The sequence below is a fragment of the Nymphaea colorata genome, chromosome 1 (assembly GCF_008831285.2).
Source record: "Nymphaea colorata isolate Beijing-Zhang1983 chromosome 1, ASM883128v2, whole genome shotgun sequence".
NCBI classification, from domain to species: domain Eukaryota; kingdom Viridiplantae; phylum Streptophyta; class Magnoliopsida; order Nymphaeales; family Nymphaeaceae; genus Nymphaea; species Nymphaea colorata.
Window position 1 is genome coordinate 4250621 of NC_045138.2, and position 20348 is coordinate 4270968.

General features: G+C 38.8%; 1 protein-coding gene across 1 annotated transcript; it reads left to right on the forward strand.

Annotated features, from left to right (window-relative positions):
* The first annotated feature begins 559 nt into the window (after positions 1-559).
* Positions 560-12032, forward strand: LOC116246051 (DNA (cytosine-5)-methyltransferase 1B-like). The gene is made up of 11 exons (XM_031617739.2): positions 560-871; positions 1021-3968; positions 5041-5205; positions 5370-5559; positions 5641-5752; positions 6114-6261; positions 6354-6551; positions 7097-7375; positions 9653-9814; positions 10103-10321; positions 11783-12032. The coding sequence occupies exons 1-11, from the start codon at positions 778-780 to the stop codon at positions 11912-11914; spliced, it is 4647 nt and encodes a 1548-aa protein (XP_031473599.1). The 5' UTR covers positions 560-777; the 3' UTR covers positions 11915-12032.
* The last annotated feature ends 8316 nt before the right edge of the window (positions 12033-20348 follow it).

Consider the following 20348-nt stretch of genomic DNA (forward strand, 5'->3'; position numbering starts at 1 on the left):
TTTTTTTCAGTCTATCTACAAGAGATCGAAAGAGAGATGCGAAACCGGAAAAAAATGTAGTTTGTGGAATTTATTTTTTGAAATTAAGAAATTATTGTTTGTACAAGCCATCAATACCGATTTTTAAAAGTGGATTATAACCATCCAATTATTTTGTTAGCTAATTTTATTTCGTGGTAATTATTTATTAGGAAATAAAAAATATACCTGGCTTTATTTCATGTACCCCATAAAATAAGTAGCCAAAGAATGAAAACATTCAAAATTATGAAGACCTGCAATTTACCTTGACCATCATAAAAAGCATGACTACACACATATATTATTTAATATTAATATTCAAAGGAATAAAACAATTAATTGTTAATTAAATGAGACATAAATTTACATATTAGTTTGCTTTATATATATATATATATATATATATATATATATATATATATAGAGAGAGAGAGAGAGAGAGAGAGAGAGAGAGAGAGAGAGAGAGTTAACCAAAATTCAAAAAGGCGCGGCACTTCGTTAGCGGGGAAGAGGCGGAGTTTTTAAATCCGGAAATTTCGGCTCCCGCTGGCGGGAAACGCGACCCAACGGTCACACACAGAAAGAGAGAGAGCTCTGTCATGAACTCGATCGTCTCTCTTTACTGTTCTTCCTTTCCGTGCTTCTTCCCGTTCTCGATTTCTTCCGTCCGATCTCGAGTCTAGGGCTTCCGACGGAGCCCTAGTTCGGATTTATCCCCAAATCCGTTCTGGGGAGGTTGAATCGATCGACGGAAAGATGGGATCGGCGACGGCGATCGATTTGAGCCTCACGAAAGTGGATAAAACTACCAAATCCGGCAGCTGCGGTCGCCAGAGTTCTACGCGTTCAGGTAAAGCCCTTACTCAGTTTCTTTGCTCGCAGCAGCCTCGCTTCTTCCTTTGGATTTTGTTTCATCGTTCGTGCGTGTTTTGTTAGTCGCTTTCTTAGGGTTTTTTGTGCGTTTTGCTTTTATTGTTTATGCAATGGGGCGGAGAACAGGAGGGAAGAAGAAGTCCTCGAAGACGTCGCGGATTTCTGGCAGTAAGCGGACGTCTGAGGCGGCTTCGTTGGAGACGGTTCTTCCCCGGAAGACGCCTAGCCGGGCCGCGGCCATCGCTTCGCTGCAGAACCTCAAGGAGAAATCCATCCGGTTGCCGGAGAAGCCCGACCTTATCGTCGCCAAGACGGACCGGGTAGTTGAGGATGAAGTTACTGCCTTAAGGTTGACGGTTGATGGACCTGAGGATGATTCCGGCCTTCCCCAGAGGGGCCTATTTGATTTCATCATCCATGACGAGGATGGAGTTGCTCAGCCATTGGAGATGCTCGAAGTGCAGGATCTCTTCGTTTCTAGTCTCGTCCTCCCACAAGGCAAGGGGTCTGCCGATCGATCTTTGGGGGTCATGTGCGAGGGTTTTGGGCGGATAGAGATGTGGTCAATATCTGGATTTGAGACGGGATCACCAACCGTCTGGGTCGGCACCGAGGTTGCTGAGTACTCATGCCTCAAGCCGGCAGGCCTTTACAAGAGGAATTTCGACTTGTTCTTTGACAAGGCCTTGCTGTGTGTTGAAGTGTTCAAGAAGCTCTCGAAGTCATTTGGAGGAGATCCAAGTATAGGGTTGGAGGAATTGATTGCCGGCACCATCCGGTCGTTGACGGTGAACAAGAGTTTCTCTGGTGGGAACCCAACAAGGGAGTTCATCGTTTCCCAGGGGGAGTTTGTGTTCAATCAATTAGCGGGACTCGACGAAGATGAGTCTATGATTATGGCAACTATCCAAAATGGCCGTTTCTCAGAGATGCCTGCATTGATTGCATTGCGAGACGAGTGCAGGCAACTTGGATTTTCGTCATTTAGACCTGCAGGGAGCATAAAAATTAGTGAAAATTCCACTGGTGGTTCAGTTGATGAGGAGATGGACGAGAGTGAGAAAATGGCTAGGTTACTGCATGAAGAGGAGCTATGGAAGGCGATGAGGCACAAAAATGTGAAATGTCGTGGTCGTTCTAGAAAGAACGAGTACTATATAAAGATCAACGAATCTGAGATAGCTGCGGATTATCCACTGCCTGCATTTTACAAAGCGTCCGCGGACGAGACTGATGAGTATCTGTTCTTTGAGGATGATGTTTACATGTTCACTCCTGATATGCTCCCTCGGCGGACTTTACATGATTGGGCTCTTTACAATTCCGACTCAAGATTGGTTCCACTGGAGGTTTTGCCCATGCAGCAAGGAACTGAATCTGATGTGCTTATTTTTGGCTCTGGTTACATGCTAGATGATGATGGAAATGGGTTCTGTGACTATGAAGGAAGTGGTACTGGAGGATCAGATGCAGGTAGCGTGAAGGGGATTCCCGTTTATCTCAGTGCTATCAAGGAATGGATGATTGAATTTGGTGGGTCAATGCTATTTGTATCAATCAGGACCGATGGTGCATGGTATCGACTAGGGAAGCCATCAAAGCAGTACGCTCCATGGTTCCAACCTGTTGTCAAGATTGCCAGGGTTGCCATCTCCATTATCAAAATGCTAAAGAATGAAAGCCGGGTATCCCGCCTTTCCTTTTCTGATGTTGTCAAGAAAGTTGCTGAGTTGGACAAGTCTGATCCTGCTTTCGTTTTAAGCAGTCCACAAGCAGTCGAGAGATTCGTGGTTGTGCATGGACAAGTAATCCTTCAACAATTTGCTGAATTTCCTGATGAGACGATTAGAAAAAGTGCATTCATCAATGGTCTCTTGACAAAGATGGAGCAGATGCGCCACACCAAGCTGGCGATGAAGAAGGTGACATTGAAGAGGGAAGCTAATCAGAATCCTGTTGCTGGGTTGAAGCTGGACAGCGTCAGACGGAAGACAATGCAGGCAACTACGACAAAGTTGATCAATCGGATTTGGGGTGAATATTATTCAAATTACATGCCTGAGGAGGACGCCCAGAAAGGTGCAGCAGTGGATGAAGCGAAGCCAGGGGAGGAGGAGGAAATGGAAGAAAACGAGGATGATGAGGATGAAGAGGAGATAGCTGATCTGGCGCCAAAAGCATGTCTGAAGCCTTCTCCTTCATTAAAGTCATCAAGAACCAAGTCCAGAGCTAGTTTGGCCGAGTGGAAGGGAGTCTCAGTTGGAAATCTGAAATCCGGCGAATCACTTTATCGTGAGGCAATCGTTCGTGGGATTGCCATTGCTGCTGGTGGTGCTCTGCTGGGGGGAATTGATGACAGGTTGCTTATAGTGTTTATTGAGTACATGTTTGAGAAAGCCAATGGCTTGAAGATGATACATGGCAGGCTTCTGCAGAGAGGCTCTGAAACTGTGCTTGGTAATGCAGCAAATGGAAGAGAGCTGTTCTTGACAAATGAATGTGTAGACATAGAACTTGAAGATGTGAAGGAGACAGTAGTGGTGGAACTTCGACGAAGACCTTGGGGGCATGAACACCGAAGGGAGAATGCTGATGCAGATAGACTTGACAGGTTGAGAGCAGAAGAGAGAGAAAAGAAGGGCTTGCCTACAGAATATTACTGCAGGAGCCTCTATGCACCAGATAGAGGTGCTTTCTTCTGTGTGCCTTATGATACAATGGGATTAGGGAATGGTTCTTGCTATGCTTGCAGTTTCAGAGAGGCTTGTGTTGAAGACTTCAGCATACTTGCTGGAAAGTCAGGTTTTCTTCACAAGGGAGTGCGATACTCAGTCAATGATTTTCTGTATGTAAATCCACAAGAATTTTCAGCAGAGGCAGAGTTGGACCAGGAGAAGTTTAAGGCAGGTAGGAATGTTGGTCTGAGAGCATATGTGGTTTGCCAGTTCTTGGGGATAGAAGTCTGCAGTGGGTCGAAGCATGCCGATGCAAAGTCTACAAAGATCAAAGTTCGGAGATTTTTCAGGCCAGAAGATGTTGGGCAGGAGAAAGCATATGTTGCAGATATCAGAGAAGTATGATCTATGGACTATACTTTCTTATTTGGCTTGTGACTTACATGAGAGTGTTCTTGGTTGTCAAAACCACCGATGTCTGTGCAACTGGTCAATTTGTAGGAGACTGGGCTTGGGCCTGAAAGATGCCTGGGCCTAGTTGGGCAACTATTTCACCCACTAGATCCCAACTGGTCATTGACGGATAGTTGATTGTTTGGGCCCACCACAATTTACATTTGATTATTTTTTTTTTGCAAATTTTTATTTGCCATTTCATTGGGTAGAATAACTTTTAGTAAGACTTGCCATACTTTTTTTTGTCTTGTTTTTTGGAATGGATTCTCTCTCTCTCTCCCTTTCTCCATATGTATGTATGTATGCTGTGTGTATGCATATTATCCAAAGCCAGCCAGCTCACATGAGGACCATGCGATCCATTGTGATGGACATTTAAAAAAAATGAGAAAAAGGTGATGCCTAATGGATATTTTCAACACCTTTTTTCAATCTTGTTTTTTCTTCTAGTCCATCCTAATAGTTTGGATGACCCTTATGAGGAGCTGGGTGACCTTGGTTAGTTGAGTCACCATTCACTCTCTCTCCCCCTCTCTCTGCACACACACACACACACACACACACACATCATTGTAAATATATTTTAGGTCTCCTAATCACGATTAGTCTTTTAGAGCCTTGACTGTGGCTTTCAGTTTTGACAATTTATGTTAGCTCATTTGTTTGGTTTTTCCTAATGATCGGTATAGACCATGGCCATAGCTTGCATTTTTTGACATGCATGATTGTGTATTAGATGAGAGAAATTTTGCTTTTTAAGGTTTAAAATTCATTTCAATGTGAGGGGATGAGTTTTACTTGTTGCATTGCATTTATCTGCATAAAACCAAGAAATATATCTTCTTTATTGTTGGATGGATAACCAGAAATGAGTTTCTTGTGATTTTATTAATATTAGCATGCTTTGATGTCTTGAACTTTTGGAAAAGCTTTGGAATTTGATGTCTTTGTAGTTAGTACTCACAATGTGCTTTATTTACAAATCAAAACTGAACTTTCTCTGTTGCTCTTTAAGGTTTACTATAGCAATGAGACACGAACCATCCCAGCAGAGAGTGTTGAGGGGAAATGTGAGGTCAGAAAGCAGCATAGTCTCCCTGATACGCATGCTCCTGCCATCTTTGACCATGTATTCTTTTGCCACTGTATCTATGATCGTGCCAATGGCTCGCTCAAGCAGGTAAAATTTTTGCTCAGCATATTTACTGACTCTAATTGAACTTCACCCTTGGCTAATGTGCTTTATCTACTAATGTTTAAGCTTGGTCCAGATACTGGGCTTTTCCCTTCTGATTAGGTGGTTTTGTTTCAATAATGTCATAGTTGCTGCTTGCCTTTTTGCAGTTGCCTGCCTCTGTGCGGTTTGAGTCCTCTAAGGCCAAGGCGAAAGACAAAGGAAAAGGCATTCAGGGAGAAGAAGAAAGACAGGCAAGTGGCAAAGATGTAGAGGGAGATATTGAAACATCAGAAAGGTTGGCTACCCTTGATATTTTTGCTGGCTGTGGTGGTCTGTCTGAGGGGTTGCAGCAGTCAGGTAATTCTTTGAGGAAGAAACCTATGACATTGTTCAGTTGTCTTTTGTGAGTTGCAGAATAATTTTTCTGTTGTGAATCAGGGGTTTCATTAACTAAGTGGGCTATTGAGTATGATGATGCTGCTGCTGAAGCATTCAAGCTTAACCACAGAGAAGCACAAGTTTTCAACAAAAACTGCAATGGGATACTGAGGTGACTTAACTCCCCTGTGCTTTTTTTGATTTTTCTTTCTTTCTTTCTTTATTAGAGGTTGCTGGAAAAAGGAAGGTAATGCACACTGCTAAGTTAACTGTTACATGTTCTTTATTTCTGTTTGGTAAATACTGTGCTACCATTTATTGAAAGGGAGATTTGAGATTTTACATATGTGCTCAGCTGTCTTTGAATTTTCCTGATCCTCAGCTGGATCTGTGTATGTTGTTCGATATACCTACATTTCAAATTTTGTACTGCTATCCATGTATTAGATTATATTAACTTATAAGTGCATCAAAACGAGCACACTCGAAAAATCCTATTTTTGTTCCACAGTCATTTCAAAGTCTTTTGGCAGGGCAATAATGGAAAGGTGTGGTGATAAAGATGACTGCGTTTCTACTCCTGACGCAGCTGACCTTGCAGCCAAACTGAGTGAGGAACAGAAGGAAAACCTGCCTCTTCCTGGTCAAGTGGGCTTCATTAATGGTGGCCCTCCTTGTCAGGTTTCTATTTTTGTTTTTCTTAAGTCATTTGTTGATCTTGTTCTCCATATACTTATGGGAAATGGAGCGAGTGCTGATATGTTTTTTTCCAGGGCTTCTCTGGAATGAATCGTTTCAATCAAAGCACCTGGAGTAAGGTCCAATGTGAAATGATCTTGGCATTCCTCTCCTTTGCTGATTACTTCCGGCCAAGGTTCTTTTTGCTGGAGAATGTAAGAAACTTCGTTTCTTTCAACAAGGGGCAGACGTTCAGATTAACATTAGCCTCACTTTTGGAGATGGGCTATCAGGTGAAAATTATATTTGTTACTAAATGTTAACATAGGATTTCAGCAGGGAGTCAGATAGCGCTTAGGGCAAGACTTCAACTATGCGGTACACACCAACTAGTGAATTACAATTGGTTCCAGCTTCCTAGTCAGCATAAGTTTGTAGCCGCTTATAATAAGCAGTTGGATCTCCAGCAGTAGACAAATATGCTCTAAATTATGTTGCACCAGCCAGTCTGATGTGTGCTGGTCCGGTGGCCCTACAAATATGCAGGACTGCTATGGATAAAGTTCTTGCTAAAATATAACACAAGTCTTGGGGAACCAAAATACCTTGTGAATATGTTAGTGGTCAATTCTACAAGTTCTTATCAACAACAGCTTGAACATATCTCTAGATGCATTATACTTCTCCCTCATACATCTTTAGGCATGCATTATCTTACGGACATCTATTCTTCAAGAAAATTTCAGTGGTCATCCCGAGATTTAACTTCATCTTGGATGCTTTCTCTTAAATGATTCAATCAAGCTTTTGACTTTGGAAATGTTTTCTCTTCCTTCAGGTAAGATTTGGTATCCTGGAGGCTGGTACGTATGGTGTTGCTCAGTCTCGTAAACGTGCATTCATTTGGGCAGCTTCTCCAAAAGAGACATTACCAGAATGGCCTGAACCTATGCATGTATTTTCAAGTGCTCAACTGAAAATAACACTTACTGAAGGCTCGTACTATGCTGCTGTGAAAAGTACAGCAGGTGGGGCACCTTTAAGATCCATAACTGTAAAGGACACAATTGGAGATCTACCTCCTGTTTCAAATGGAGCAAGCGATCAGAAGATTATGGTAAGTGCATTCTGGACAATATTTTTCTTTTTCATTCTTCAAAAGGAGCATTACACCTCATTTTGTGTTTGATTTTCAGTTATAAGTTTTCACTTCTAAATAGCTTTTGCTAAATTGACTAGCTTTCATCTACTCCATGCATTTATTTTGTGCACACTGTTCTCTTTTGTTTTGTCTGTTTGCACTTTGCACGTATATTCATGTGTGATGCTGCATGTGTCTGGTGATGAAATGCTAAATAAGTTCTACAAATCAAAATTAATGACATTCTAATTCCTTCTTTTAGTACCTCAATAGTCAAAAGCATGCTTAGGCAGGTGCTGGGCACCATGCCTGATAACCAGTCAATTTACCAAGGCACCATTGTAGCTGTGGATTCAAATTTTAAAATTTTGTAAAGTGTAAAATTGGGGAAAAAAATATAAAGAGAAATCAAGCCCTCCCTCCCTCTTTCTCTCTCTCTCTCTCTCTCTCTCTCTCTATGCTATTGCTGCCACTGCCCTTCCATCCATTGTTGCCATTGCACTACTGTATTCAGTTTCCTTTCTGTTGTCTCCCTTCTTCCTTCGCTTCTTCAATTGTTTTTCCTTGTTATATATGTGAGAACTTGAGTCAATACGGATTGATGATCCTACAAATATCACTATGGAAGTGTAGTGGTCCATAATGACTCCCAAGATCACAACCTAGCTTTGATACAATGTGAGATATCTCCAGAATCTGTTCACAACAGGTCAGAAGGAAGAGAAAAAGACTGAAAGCCACACCTTCCAATGTTGGAATTGGTGACTGCTATATCATTGTAGAGGACAATACCTTAATATGAAAGTATCAAATATACAACTGGACAAGTTTGCCCTATAAAAGATGAATATCTACAGGATACCAAACCAAACATATTTAATATTGATTGGACTGAGTTCAGATCCATATCCAATTATAACAACAAACATAAGACATAATGATATACGTGTTCATGACATGTTCCTATGTATTTTGGTTGGCCTCTTCCTATTTCAATGTCGATAGCCTAGGGCTGCTTACTGCTTTTGACTACTAGTCATATTACTCATGATATTAGCCATATGACTGCAGATATGTTCCGTAAACAGTTAAATGATACTGGTCATGGATTGTATGTATTTTACATGGAACTTGACAAGACCAGCATTTTTAAATAGCTTGGTTATGGTTAATGTTTTTGAGGATGGGTACTTTTGATTGCACTATTGTTCACATACTGCAAAAACCCTTAAAGCATCACGTCACTAGTTTGAAAGAGCACACCATAGTGAATACACGAAGGTATGTTTTGAAATGCTTATAGGAAAGGTGAATCAGTAGGATATGTATAAATGGACACAAGCATGAGAACGTATTTGATTATTGGATCAAACTACTTCTGGTGGTACTATAAGATTATGTGTCCCTGTGGATATCAATATGTCAGGTACTCTTTGGATTGTTTTCTTAATTCTTCCCAAGATAAAAATCCAAAGGTTAGCAACTAACATGGGTTCGACTCTCTTAAATGTCTAATGGATGTGGATATGGCTTTTGCACTCAGATCCCTATGTGTCAGATTTGTTGAAAAAAGTGAGTGCGATATTTCAGATGCACTCCAAGCCCAATTGTTAGTATTGACTACATTTGTATTCTACCAAATCCAATTAAATGTAGACCATTGATCTGGATTCCAACTGTTAACTACACATATCCGAAGGCTTTCTATAAGACTTCAGGGTCATTTACAACTTGTAGACTAACCATGTCCATCAATAGGTAAAGCTTTTGAACTATTGCAATTCATCCTCCTAGGCTCACATTTGAATGTTTCTGAAAAAGTATGCTGTAAGTGTAAGAGTACAGGATGTTTATTTATCTACTTGTTAAAGTGAACCAAAGCATGTTACTTACTGCGAGTTGAGGCCTGTTTCCAGAATCATTAGGACGCTGAATTATATTCTGAACTTAGTTAGACAATTTATCTCAATCTACAGTGGTTACTTTAGTTTCTTATTTGATTTAAAAATGAACCGGAGTAATATTCTCTATCTACTTGTTTAAGTGAACTAGATCATGCCACTCATTGTGAGTTGAAGTCGTCTGTTTTTAGAGTCACTGAGAAGTAAAAGTCTATTCTTCACTTAATTACATAGTGTATGTCAATCTACAATGATTACTCTAGTTTTTTATTTAATTTAAAAATGAATTCTCTTAATTTTCTGTCTGGAACTTGCTCTTACAAATAACTTTTTTTTTTGGGTTTATCAATAGTATGGAAATGCTCCAGTTTCATGGTTCCAGAAACAAGTACGCGGTGAAATGACTACTCTGGTTGATCACATATCAAAGGAGATGAATGAATTAAACTTGATTCGATGCCAAAGGATTCCAAAGCGACCTGGTGCTGACTGGCATGATTTGCCTGATGAAAAGGTTAAACTTTGTTTCCTACTAAGACACAACATGTACCCAATGGATTCACCCGGTTTGGTGGTTAGGATTTAGTGGAGGCGGCCCGAGGTTTTTGGCTAACCATGCCTTCTCATGCAAGCTTTATAGTGATACAGTTTTCAAAGCTTCAATCCTTGGCCCTATAACATCTAATCAAGCCTCTCTCCTTTGCCATGGGGAACATGACTAGATGTCATCATTTGATGATGTTCAAGTGGACCAATAACCACTGGATCATTCTGAAATTTTCTCTCTCTTCATCTGGTGCAGGTAAAATTGTCTTCAGGGCAATTGGCTGATCTTATCCCATGGTGTCTCCCTCATACAGCTAAAAGGCATAACCAGTGGAAGGGACTGTATGGAAGATTAGATTGGGAGGGTAACTTCCCAACTTCCATTACTGATCCCCAGCCTATGGGAAAAGTGGGCATGTGTTTCCATCCAGAACAAGACAGAATACTAACTGTCCGTGAATGTGCCAGGTCGCAGGTAACACAAAGCATTTCTACTCATTTTATAGTAGTTGACATTAATATAAAGCACCGCACTTTAAACACAATTTCTGTTTCCGTGACATAATAACTTAGTATAGCAATCGAAAAAATACATTTTGTGATTCAGTCAAGGTTCTGCATAAACCTGTTTGTGGATGGTTTGGTCATAGTCAATCAAGATTGTACAGCTTCATGCATGCAAGCATTTCACAATGAAATTCGTAGAAGCTAACTGGTGTGTGAATACAAGAGCTATGGATTAGAATAGCCATTCTAGAATGTTCCAAAGAGTTTTCATGGCATGGTTTCATTGAATATAGAATGTGCCTAAATTGTAAAAGGAAGTAAGAAGTAGGATACAAGTCTGTCAAGGCCCTACAAGGTTTAATTGGGATTAGTCTAGAGTCAAGACTAGTCTGTCCAAGTTGATCAACTGAAATAAAATTAATAAACATATACAAACCAGCATTTCAAGTGCCAAAAGTAACAACAAACTTAAAAACGTCCCTCCCAACAAACATATACATACATATATATATGTATGTATGTGTAGAAGTGGGGAGACCGAGACAGATGTATGCGAAAACACTAAGTATATGCATAAGCATGTGTTAACAACATAGCTATAAATATCATTCTTGCTTTTTCAAGGGCGAGGTTTTTCTTGGGTATTTTTTCTCAAAGTTGCTTTTCTTGGTTCCTTTTGTTTTCTATCATTTCTCCCATTAATTTGTGGCTGTGGTTAACAAATACGTTAAAAAACCTAGGCACACCAACAAGCATTAAAACATGTATATTAATAGGTTTACAGGTAAAACACATATCAGATATATATATATATATATGATATGTGTTTTACCTGTAAACCCATTAATGCCGCAAGAGCGGTACCAAATCGAGGCAAACTCTAAATACTAGATATGACCCCAAAACAAAATAACAGGGGTCAAGGTCGGCCAGTGAGACGATGGGGGATAAGCTTCATCGTCGAGAGGGAAACAGCCTGGATCACCAGCTAAGGCCCCTAAATGACCGCTCAGTGATAAAGGAGGTAGGGGTGCAGAGACAGCCAGGAGGTTTGCCTAGAAGCAGCCACCCTTAAAAGAGTGCGTAATAGCTCACTGATCGAGCGCTCTTGCGCCGAAGATGAACAGGGCTATATCTATATATATATATATATATATATATATATATATATATATATATATATATATATATATATATATATATATATATATACTGTTGGGAAAAAAACTTAAAAAATTAGAAGCGACCTGATTGGGAAGGGAAAAAACCAAATAATGACTTAGTAGCTGGACTACCTAATTGGTTGACTAGGCCTGAAAGTGGATAAACACAAGTACATGCTGAATTATAAACACAAGTACATGCTGAATTACTTGCCCATGGAGGAATTTCTAGGTCTTAATTATGCTTCTTGGTTGTTTATGTGCAGGGTTTCTTGGATAAATATGTTTTCTGGGGAACTGTCCAAAACAAGCATAGGCAGATTGGTAATGCAGTACCACCTCCACTGGCATATGCACTTGGTCGAAAGCTGAAGGAAGTGGTGGATAGAAGGCACTGAAGATCCAAGTGCTTATATGTAAATTTTTCACAAAATTAAATGTAATTTGACAATTGAACTTATCAATTGTACTTATTCTCCAACTAAATTGTGCATATGAAGCTTTTCTTTTCCTTCATATATGACCAGTGATTGATATTTTCAATGTTGTAATTTATTTTTTGGAAATGAACGACCAAGATACTTTACAATCACTTCTATTAGATATGTTTAAAAATCAAGATGGAGGCAAGTTTTAAAAATTAGTTTGAAAAAAGATGATTTTAATCCCATATTTTTCAAAATAGACATGTATAGTATGATACGGGGTATATAGCACTGTATCATATGATACAAGCTGTGTATTGCACAATGCACATACGATATTTCATGATATGCAGTGTTTTTGTGTAGGTAACATGTTACTTGCACCCGGACAACTCATGGCTTTGGAATGTGAAATACAGATCACCTAATTTTGTACTCAACCTGTACATTCATATCTAATCATCCCTGGTCTGTGCAATACAATAGCTGCTTTCTTTTAAGTTGATTATTTTCCAAAAGAAAAAAAAAGAACCTTTAGTCACCTATCTTCATTACCAAAGCTTTTTGTACAGTCAACATCTTTCGATTTTTTTTTCTTGGGAGATTAATGAAAACTCAGGTGCTTCTATAATTTCTATAAAAACCAAAACGTTTTCCAAATTGTTTGTGGTGAAAACATGGTTGGTTAGAACTCAGTTTAGTGCAGGCTTGTCTTCGTGTTGTGCTTTCACAATAATGTCAAATTATTTACCCTTCCCGTGAGGGCATGCACAATATTCCCAACATTTACATGATGTTTTCTTAACTTTCATTTTCTTTCGTTTCAAAATCGAGGCACACCTTTTGAGAGTGTGCACAAATTACCATGCCTTATGAGTCAACATCACCACATGCATGAAGAGAGATTCCACAGCTTGAAGCCAGTAGTTAAGTGATTCCAGTCACTGCCCATGATGTTTTCGAATCGCTGCCAATAATGTGTGGGGTTCTATCAAGTACTGTTGAGCACACCAAACGCACAGTGCTTTTATAAGGGAGAAAACATTTGATTATTGGGTTTGAGTGATAGATTCTGTCTCCCTTATACTGTGGTGATGCGCAGTGACATCTGCTTTCCTGCACATTGCTCTTATTATATATGTAATGCATTAAGTGATCTCAAGAATATGATTGGACATGGAAGCCTTTAAGTGGAGAATGGAGATTGAGAATTTCGAGGGAGAGAAGCAAAAAAAAAAAAGTGAAAGTAAGCATAGGAACTCACAAATTTGGAAGGCCTTATCTGCCACTGTGCCTTTTGCATAGGGGTGGAGCCAAAAAATTTTCATGAGGGCAGCTGATGTATAGTTTTAACATCTTAACATATGCCAAGATGTAAATTTTCAATTTTTTGTATAGAATAAATTTATTTTTTAAAAACATTACAGCCAATTTGAACTTTTGGACCCTGAAACTTCTACTAAAAATTACTCTCCAGTCTCCATCACATTGGTGAAGCTAGAATTTTTTGACTTGAGTCAATTGCATGAAAGAGAGCATTCAGTATAATTGAACCCAACTTTGTATTGAAAAATAAGTGGGTCCATGTGGCAGTTAATTTCTCGTTCATGCCTATACCTAGATTAAGTCCGATCTGCTGGATCAGGTTTGCACCGGCCCGTCCTGACCCATATTCGTATGAGTGGAGGAAGGTGTGGGCAATTGTCCACATGAAGCTACAAAAAAAAAAAACTTATTTTTATATTGATACCTCAGGGTAATTTTTCTCATTTACATAGTTGATGCATCTCAAAAAGTTATATTATATTGTTCAGGGCCAATAATACAGGCAATTTAGGCTTCTCAAGACGTATGTCACATTGGTAGTTAATTTTCTTTCCTTTTCACTAGTCAAAAGAGGGACATGAGCAACCCAATCGGTCGGTAAACAAAAAAAGCAATGCCCAATAATATCGTAGAGAAAGGTACAGCATCTGATGTAGTTTTTTTGAACAGAAAGGAAAAGATGGATGTCGATGGTACAAAGAGTGAAACTAAAGGAAAATGATGGATGTTGATATGAGCACAGCAATCATCTAGATCCTTTAGCTCCCCATGAAATTGACTTCTGCTATTTTGGCAAGTATGATTGATACACCTCAACCCAGATTGGGATATGCCTAGAAGAGCTCCATTTTTGTTAGATGGTAGCCAATCTAGAGAGAGAGAGAGAGAGAGAGAGAGAGAGAGAGAGATTTGCATGCATGTGACTGGGTCCCCTTCCATTCCAATCTATGTGGGCAGTACATTTGTGACCACAATATATAGTAATGGCTTTTACTGTACTTCTTCTCCAATTGCTTTAGATATTACACTAGAGTGGCAAACCACAAAAGCGACCTTTTATGACAACTAAAGTGGTGCAACTTGAGGGTAGGAATGTTAATGGGTAGTCTGTAGTTGGGATCTAGGGCTGAACGTTCTACAGCCGAGCTCGGCTCGACTCGCTGGACGATGTCAGTTCGTGGTCCGCATGGTAGACTGAGTTGGAACTCAAAAATGACTCATATAGGCTCATTCTCCAATGCCCATTAAATGACAATTTTTTTTTGTTTAATTAGGCTCATTTAACCAAATCTATTGAACATCAAACAAAATCATAAATAAATATTACATCGAGTCGAGTTGAGTCGAGCTTATTCGAGTCGAGTCAAGACAACTCGACTTAGCCTTTAACCTTTTTATGACCTCGAGAGCGACGACTTGTTTAGCAAAATAGTCGGCTCGAACTCAAGAGGAGCTTTAACTAGTAGAGCTCGAGTTGCTCGGCTTAGCATTGTTCAGCCCTATGGGGACTCATTATTGCATCTCGACGTAAGTTAGGCCTGGAGTTTCTGATTTTTTTTAAGTCCTTTAGTTATACGGAAGAATATTCTAGATTGGATTTGATCTTATGATTTGGCTATTTTGTTTGTAATGAAACTATATAGACGGTTAGTCCATGTGCATGAACATGTATTCACACATATCTTATTGTTATTATTGTTTGAAATACGACTAAGTATGGCCAAGTGGTTCATAGTTGATTTAACTACTTAATTTTTAGTCTTATATCTGAAGTAATTCAGTACATAAATTTTAGGCCATTAGACTGTCCAATTCTTCACCTAACATTGTGATGCTTATAAAGAAGTCTTGGAACTTCAAGTTGGCATGGTGGAACGATCTTCAAAAACAAGCGGGTAGTCATACTGCAGATTGATACTATGAGTCAATTTTATGTGCAAGCTGATGTTGTGAAGGCGTTTAACGAAAAGTAAACAGTGTACACAATACAAATTTCAAGAACACCATATTCTTGCTCATGAATGTTAATATAATGCCATCATGGATGTTCTTGGTTGTGAATTTAAAACTTAAATGCTAGATACATAATCACACTACATTTTTTAAAGCAAGAGCATATTCTTTTAAAAAATGTATTCAAAAAATGCATTAATCTTGTTCTTACCAAACGCCCTTTAAATGTACCGCTGATCCCCAGTATCAAGAGAAGACAATTAAAGGCGTGCTTTCAATGTTGATCTTAGAAAAATTTAGATTTGCTTTCCCTTTGAACTCTCTTGAGCAAGACAAAAAATAATTCGGTTTAATTTGGGAAATTATGCCCTTCAAACATAAGGATCCGAACACGAATTCAAGTAACATGGTCAACTTGGATAATTGGAACATAACCAGAATAATATCTGACTCGAGTTGGCAGCTAAATCACATGGACACTTTAGTATTGTCTATGTACCTTTTTTGTCGTACCTGTACTTAAATTGGGCACTTAAATACACTTGAACACTTTTTAGCTAGAAGGTATGCAAACTATTTAATTATACTTGATTTAATTTTTTTTCTAGCTCAGTTTCGGTTCTGTTTTTAGAGTTATTGTTCGTTAATATATAATGTTCTCACTTGTTTACTTAAATGTTGCTTTCATTTTATTTTTTTTTGCTATTTTACTATTTTACACACACACATATATATATATATCTTCATATGCACACTTTTTAAAGTTACTATTTATATATATATATATCTCTGTAATGTGAATGGTACCGGTGTGACTTAGGTGACAGTTTTAATTTACAGAATAATATATGATTATTTGCAGAAATGAGATATGTTCTGGCCTTAAAGATGTTGAATATAATCAATATTCTGTATCTTAACCTTGTGGTACTTCTATGATCAAAGCATGTGCAAATTAGATGAAATTTCCACACATCTGTCGGGAAAAAATCGTGAATAAGATCTCTTCACGTCAATTCGTCATGGTAAGAACGTGGTAGGATCAAAAGATATTGGGGATACATTGACTCCGTATATAACATGAACTCCCGATGGTCATGTCAACCACATCTTGCACGTCGGCCATGGAAATGACATTCATGCACGGTGGTCATGTATCAATCGCCCTATCCATGCTCCTTTTTTATGTCGAAATCTTTACATGTCATGGCCCACCATGCGTCTCAAACATCATAAGAGAAACACGGTTGATGGTGGATTCCACATAAGCATGTCATGGTGGTCCTATCATGAACTTTTTTCTTAACCCTAAACCATAGTGATTTTTGTGTCATGTTGGCCCACCATGTCAACCATGGTAAGAGAAAGCACGGTTTGATGGATGACATGCATGCTGAAAAAAAGCCACCACGATTGAACACCTGCAAAAGAAGAAGAAGAGCAGACCTTAACTATGAGATGCACTCCATTAAGCTCCTTATGTCATTCATAGGACCAACTTTCATGTTAGGTAGCTCCTATGGCAGGGTTTATGAAGATTAGGGTTTACCTCAATCGACTAAACAGTTGAAGAATTTAGATGAATTGGTCACATGAATCAGCCGAGTACCTCGTGTGGGTTGGCTCATTAGCTTCACGGTAAAAGTTAGTTGACGGGTGAGTACGCATGAGAAGTATTTCATCCTACCATTCAAAACAAGTTAAAAATTTACATGTAAAATTTTAAAAAATTTCACTTATCTTATATAAAAATTTTGAAAAATGGTATTTCAGTCCATGTCGAAATTTAGAAACTTTAATTCCGCCATACTCATAAAAAATTTCTAGCTCTGCCCTCGTTGAAATCTACTGGCTATCACATGACCAAACAAAAACATTATCAATGCACTTATTAAGAGGGTTTCTAGCATTGGAATTTAAAAAAACACATGACATATATATATATATATATATATATATATATATATATATATATATATATATATATATATATATATATATATAAACACGTCCTTGGATGTGGTTTTATTTTTCATAATTAATATAGTTCATGCGTACACAGGTGCAGAATCCATGAAAATATATAAATGCAAAAATCATGAAATTTTGATTTTTTTTGAGTTTCCTACTTCCCGTGCCAGCCAGCCGGCCCCTAACGTGAGATTCTGCTGCTTGTCTACCGTAACTTAGATTAGTAACCTGGCCCTTAAGACAATGGTGGAGCCACCTTGTGGCTGCTCTGGGCAGTTGCGGACACCAGTCTACAGAAATTGCTTTAATTATATATATGAACTTTATTAATTTTCACTTTCTTATATATATGACTGCCCTTTAATTAAAGTACCAGTGCCCCCTTAGCCAAAAATATCTGATCCGTTACTGTCTTAGGCATAGGCCTAAGGCCTATGCCTGTTCAAATTTGTGTATGGAATTGGATGCCCATGGGAGTGAAATTGGTTTTTTGAGAAATCATAAAAGTTTGATGCTTACATTGGAATTTACAAGCCGAAAAACACAAATAATTAACTCAAACAATTCTCTGCGGATACCTTTCTCTTATATAGAGTGCTCACTGTTCTTTATCAATAAATGTGCAAAGAAGACGCAGTTGGCATCATGTATTTAACAACGACATGTTGGAATCTAATATTTCGCTCTCAATGTTGTCAGGTTTGATGGAATGTAATATTCCTTTCAGTGTTAGATTTATCAAAAAATATGAAGCCATATTGTACGTACGCTGTCATGTTTTAAGATCTCTCTTTCTTTCGGGCAACTTTCGTCATTAGTTTTTGGCAGATTTAACCATATAAATGAATGCAAATGGTTTAAAATATACTTTTAATTAACAGCAAATCATCAAAATCTAATTATCGATAGATCAGAATTCATAATAAAATGTTATTCGTTGCTAAATCAAATAAACTAATACATCACTCATGTCTCTACTTTATAGTTGAATGTTCTTCATTGAGTATCAAATATCTATAATATATCAGTAAAGAAACAACTCATTAAAATTAAATATTAAAGCATGACAACATCTATCACCAAATTTTAGGCAAGTCAAGCTAGCTTTTGATAAAATTAGGCTCTTTACTGCAGTGGCAGAGCCAGAAATTTTTGGCTATGGGGCACTATATACTAGTACCTTGGGCTGGCGTGGGCAGCGCCCATGCCAGCCCCACGCTGGCTCCGCTACTGCTATAAGCAGTTGAGTTTCTTTCTCGTGCGTGTGGAATGCCCATAATTTTAATTTTATGGAAAGGAAAACGGAAGCCGAAGCCGGTACATGCAAGAACAAACTTGAAATAAAACAAGCAAAAACATGGAGCTATCTTGGGCCACGCTGGCTCCGCTACTGCCTTGCTGGCCCTATGGGTAATCGACAAGATATGTCTACAAAAAATTTCTATTTTCATATTAATATTTCAGGAAAATTTTTATTTATTTACATATTGGTACTACTTATTTTTTTTTACAACTAGTATCCCTTAACTAAAATTTTCTGGTTACAGCCCCGCTTACTAGGTTCATCCAGAACGGATTGGGCTGAGTGGGCTGGGCTCAGTTGACTATTGAAGTACAGTTAATTTCGCAGAAAATGTCTAAAATTCTGGAGATCGCCCCCCCCCCCCACATATATATATATATATATATATATATAGAGAGAGAGAGAGAGAGAGAGAGAGAGAGAGAGAGGTGGTTTTAACCAAATTTTGATGTTGTTTTGAGGACGAGCAGGTGGGATCTAGGGAAGGTGAACCTGACTCGCTCTGTTGTTCCCAGTGTGGTGGCTTTTATTGGATTAAGTTGTTTCTTAACTTTTCTTCTGTGGGCCATCTTTTCTCTCTCTCCTGTGCAAGATCCTTTCCCTACTAAAAGAACAATACTGGAAAGCCCCTGCTTTCTAGAACTCGGACACCGCTGCTTCTTGGCCACTGGGTCCTTAGCATGCCAGCTTAGTGAGCACTGGGTTCAAGTGCCGTGCGCACCTAAGGTTTCTCGAGCTTGGGCTTGAACTCACAGAGATACTTATAGCCAACAACGTAAAGTAGCTAAGATCCTATAGCCAATAACGTAAAGTAGCTAAGATCCAGGACAACCAAAAACTTAATAACAAGATGTCACAGGAATCGTATATATTGATGTAGATAAAACACCAGGATCCACCTTGGTAGAGAGCCTATCTCCCTACGAACCTTCATTGGGACATCACACTAATTCTGAACCATTTGCAATTAGGGCTGTACAACAAGTCGAGCCCTCGACTTGAACTCGCTCCAAAAAACTCGACTCAAGCTCAACTTGTTTATAAATGAGTCGGGTTCCAGTTGAAAGTTATATCCAAAATGTTAAACAAGTCGGTTAGAATTGTAAGAACTTGACTTGTTTAAACTCGGTATAGCTCGACTACGGAAAACTGGTTCATTATAGTTGAATTAGTTAAATGAGTTAAACAAGTCGACTAGTTAAAGAAAAGAACAAGATAAGCTAACATAAACAAGTTAAATGAGTTAAGCAAGCCGAGTTCAAACCAGGCTCGACTCGACTCCTGTGCAGCCCAGTTTACAACCTTATGTGGGTCAAGTCAACATGCTAAAAGGGTAATTTTGTCATTTTATTCATGAAAAGGGGGTGGCATGCTGTCAACTAGTCCTACTCCTGCCCAATGGAGCTACACCTACACATACTTTTCCAAAAGGACAGGTATGTCCCTGAATCTGTTTGCATCAGCGCCTATTCTCACAGTAGCCAGGGACCCACAAAGTCTGCAACTGGAGCAAGCTTGGCCCACCACATGCATCTTCAGATGACCCAAAATCCCAAATCCATAAACTACATTGGTTGGGTATCTCCAGTCCACATCAGACTTGGATCATCAAGTTAGTCCAGTCCATATCAGAAGTTGGATAAAAATGCAAGCATAACTCTACATAGATATATTCACCGATCTTTATGGATCAGACACATATCATAACCTAATACAAAGCGGCCGAATCCTGGAGTTTTAAGCGAGTCAAATCTTCAGTCTTATCAGATTCTAGATCGAGTGAGTGCAGATAGACACACGAAAATGTGCACTCAGAACGGCTCTGGCCATATGGTAGGAGACACCATGGCTCAT

What these genes read in the sequence shown, in the direction of transcription:
- LOC116246051 (XM_031617739.2), top strand. Translation starts at nt 778, where the DNA reads ATGGGATCGGCGACGGCGATCGATTTGAGCCTCACGAAAGTGGATAAA. An exon ending in TGAGGGGTTGCAGCAGTCAG is followed by an intron (nt 5,560 to 5,640) that starts GTAATTCTTTGA and finishes GTTGTGAATCAG; the next exon opens with GGGTTTCATTAACTAAGTGG. An exon ending in GTGAATGTGCCAGGTCGCAG is followed by an intron (nt 10,322 to 11,782) that starts GTAACACAAAGC and finishes GTTTATGTGCAG; the next exon opens with GGTTTCTTGGATAAATATGT.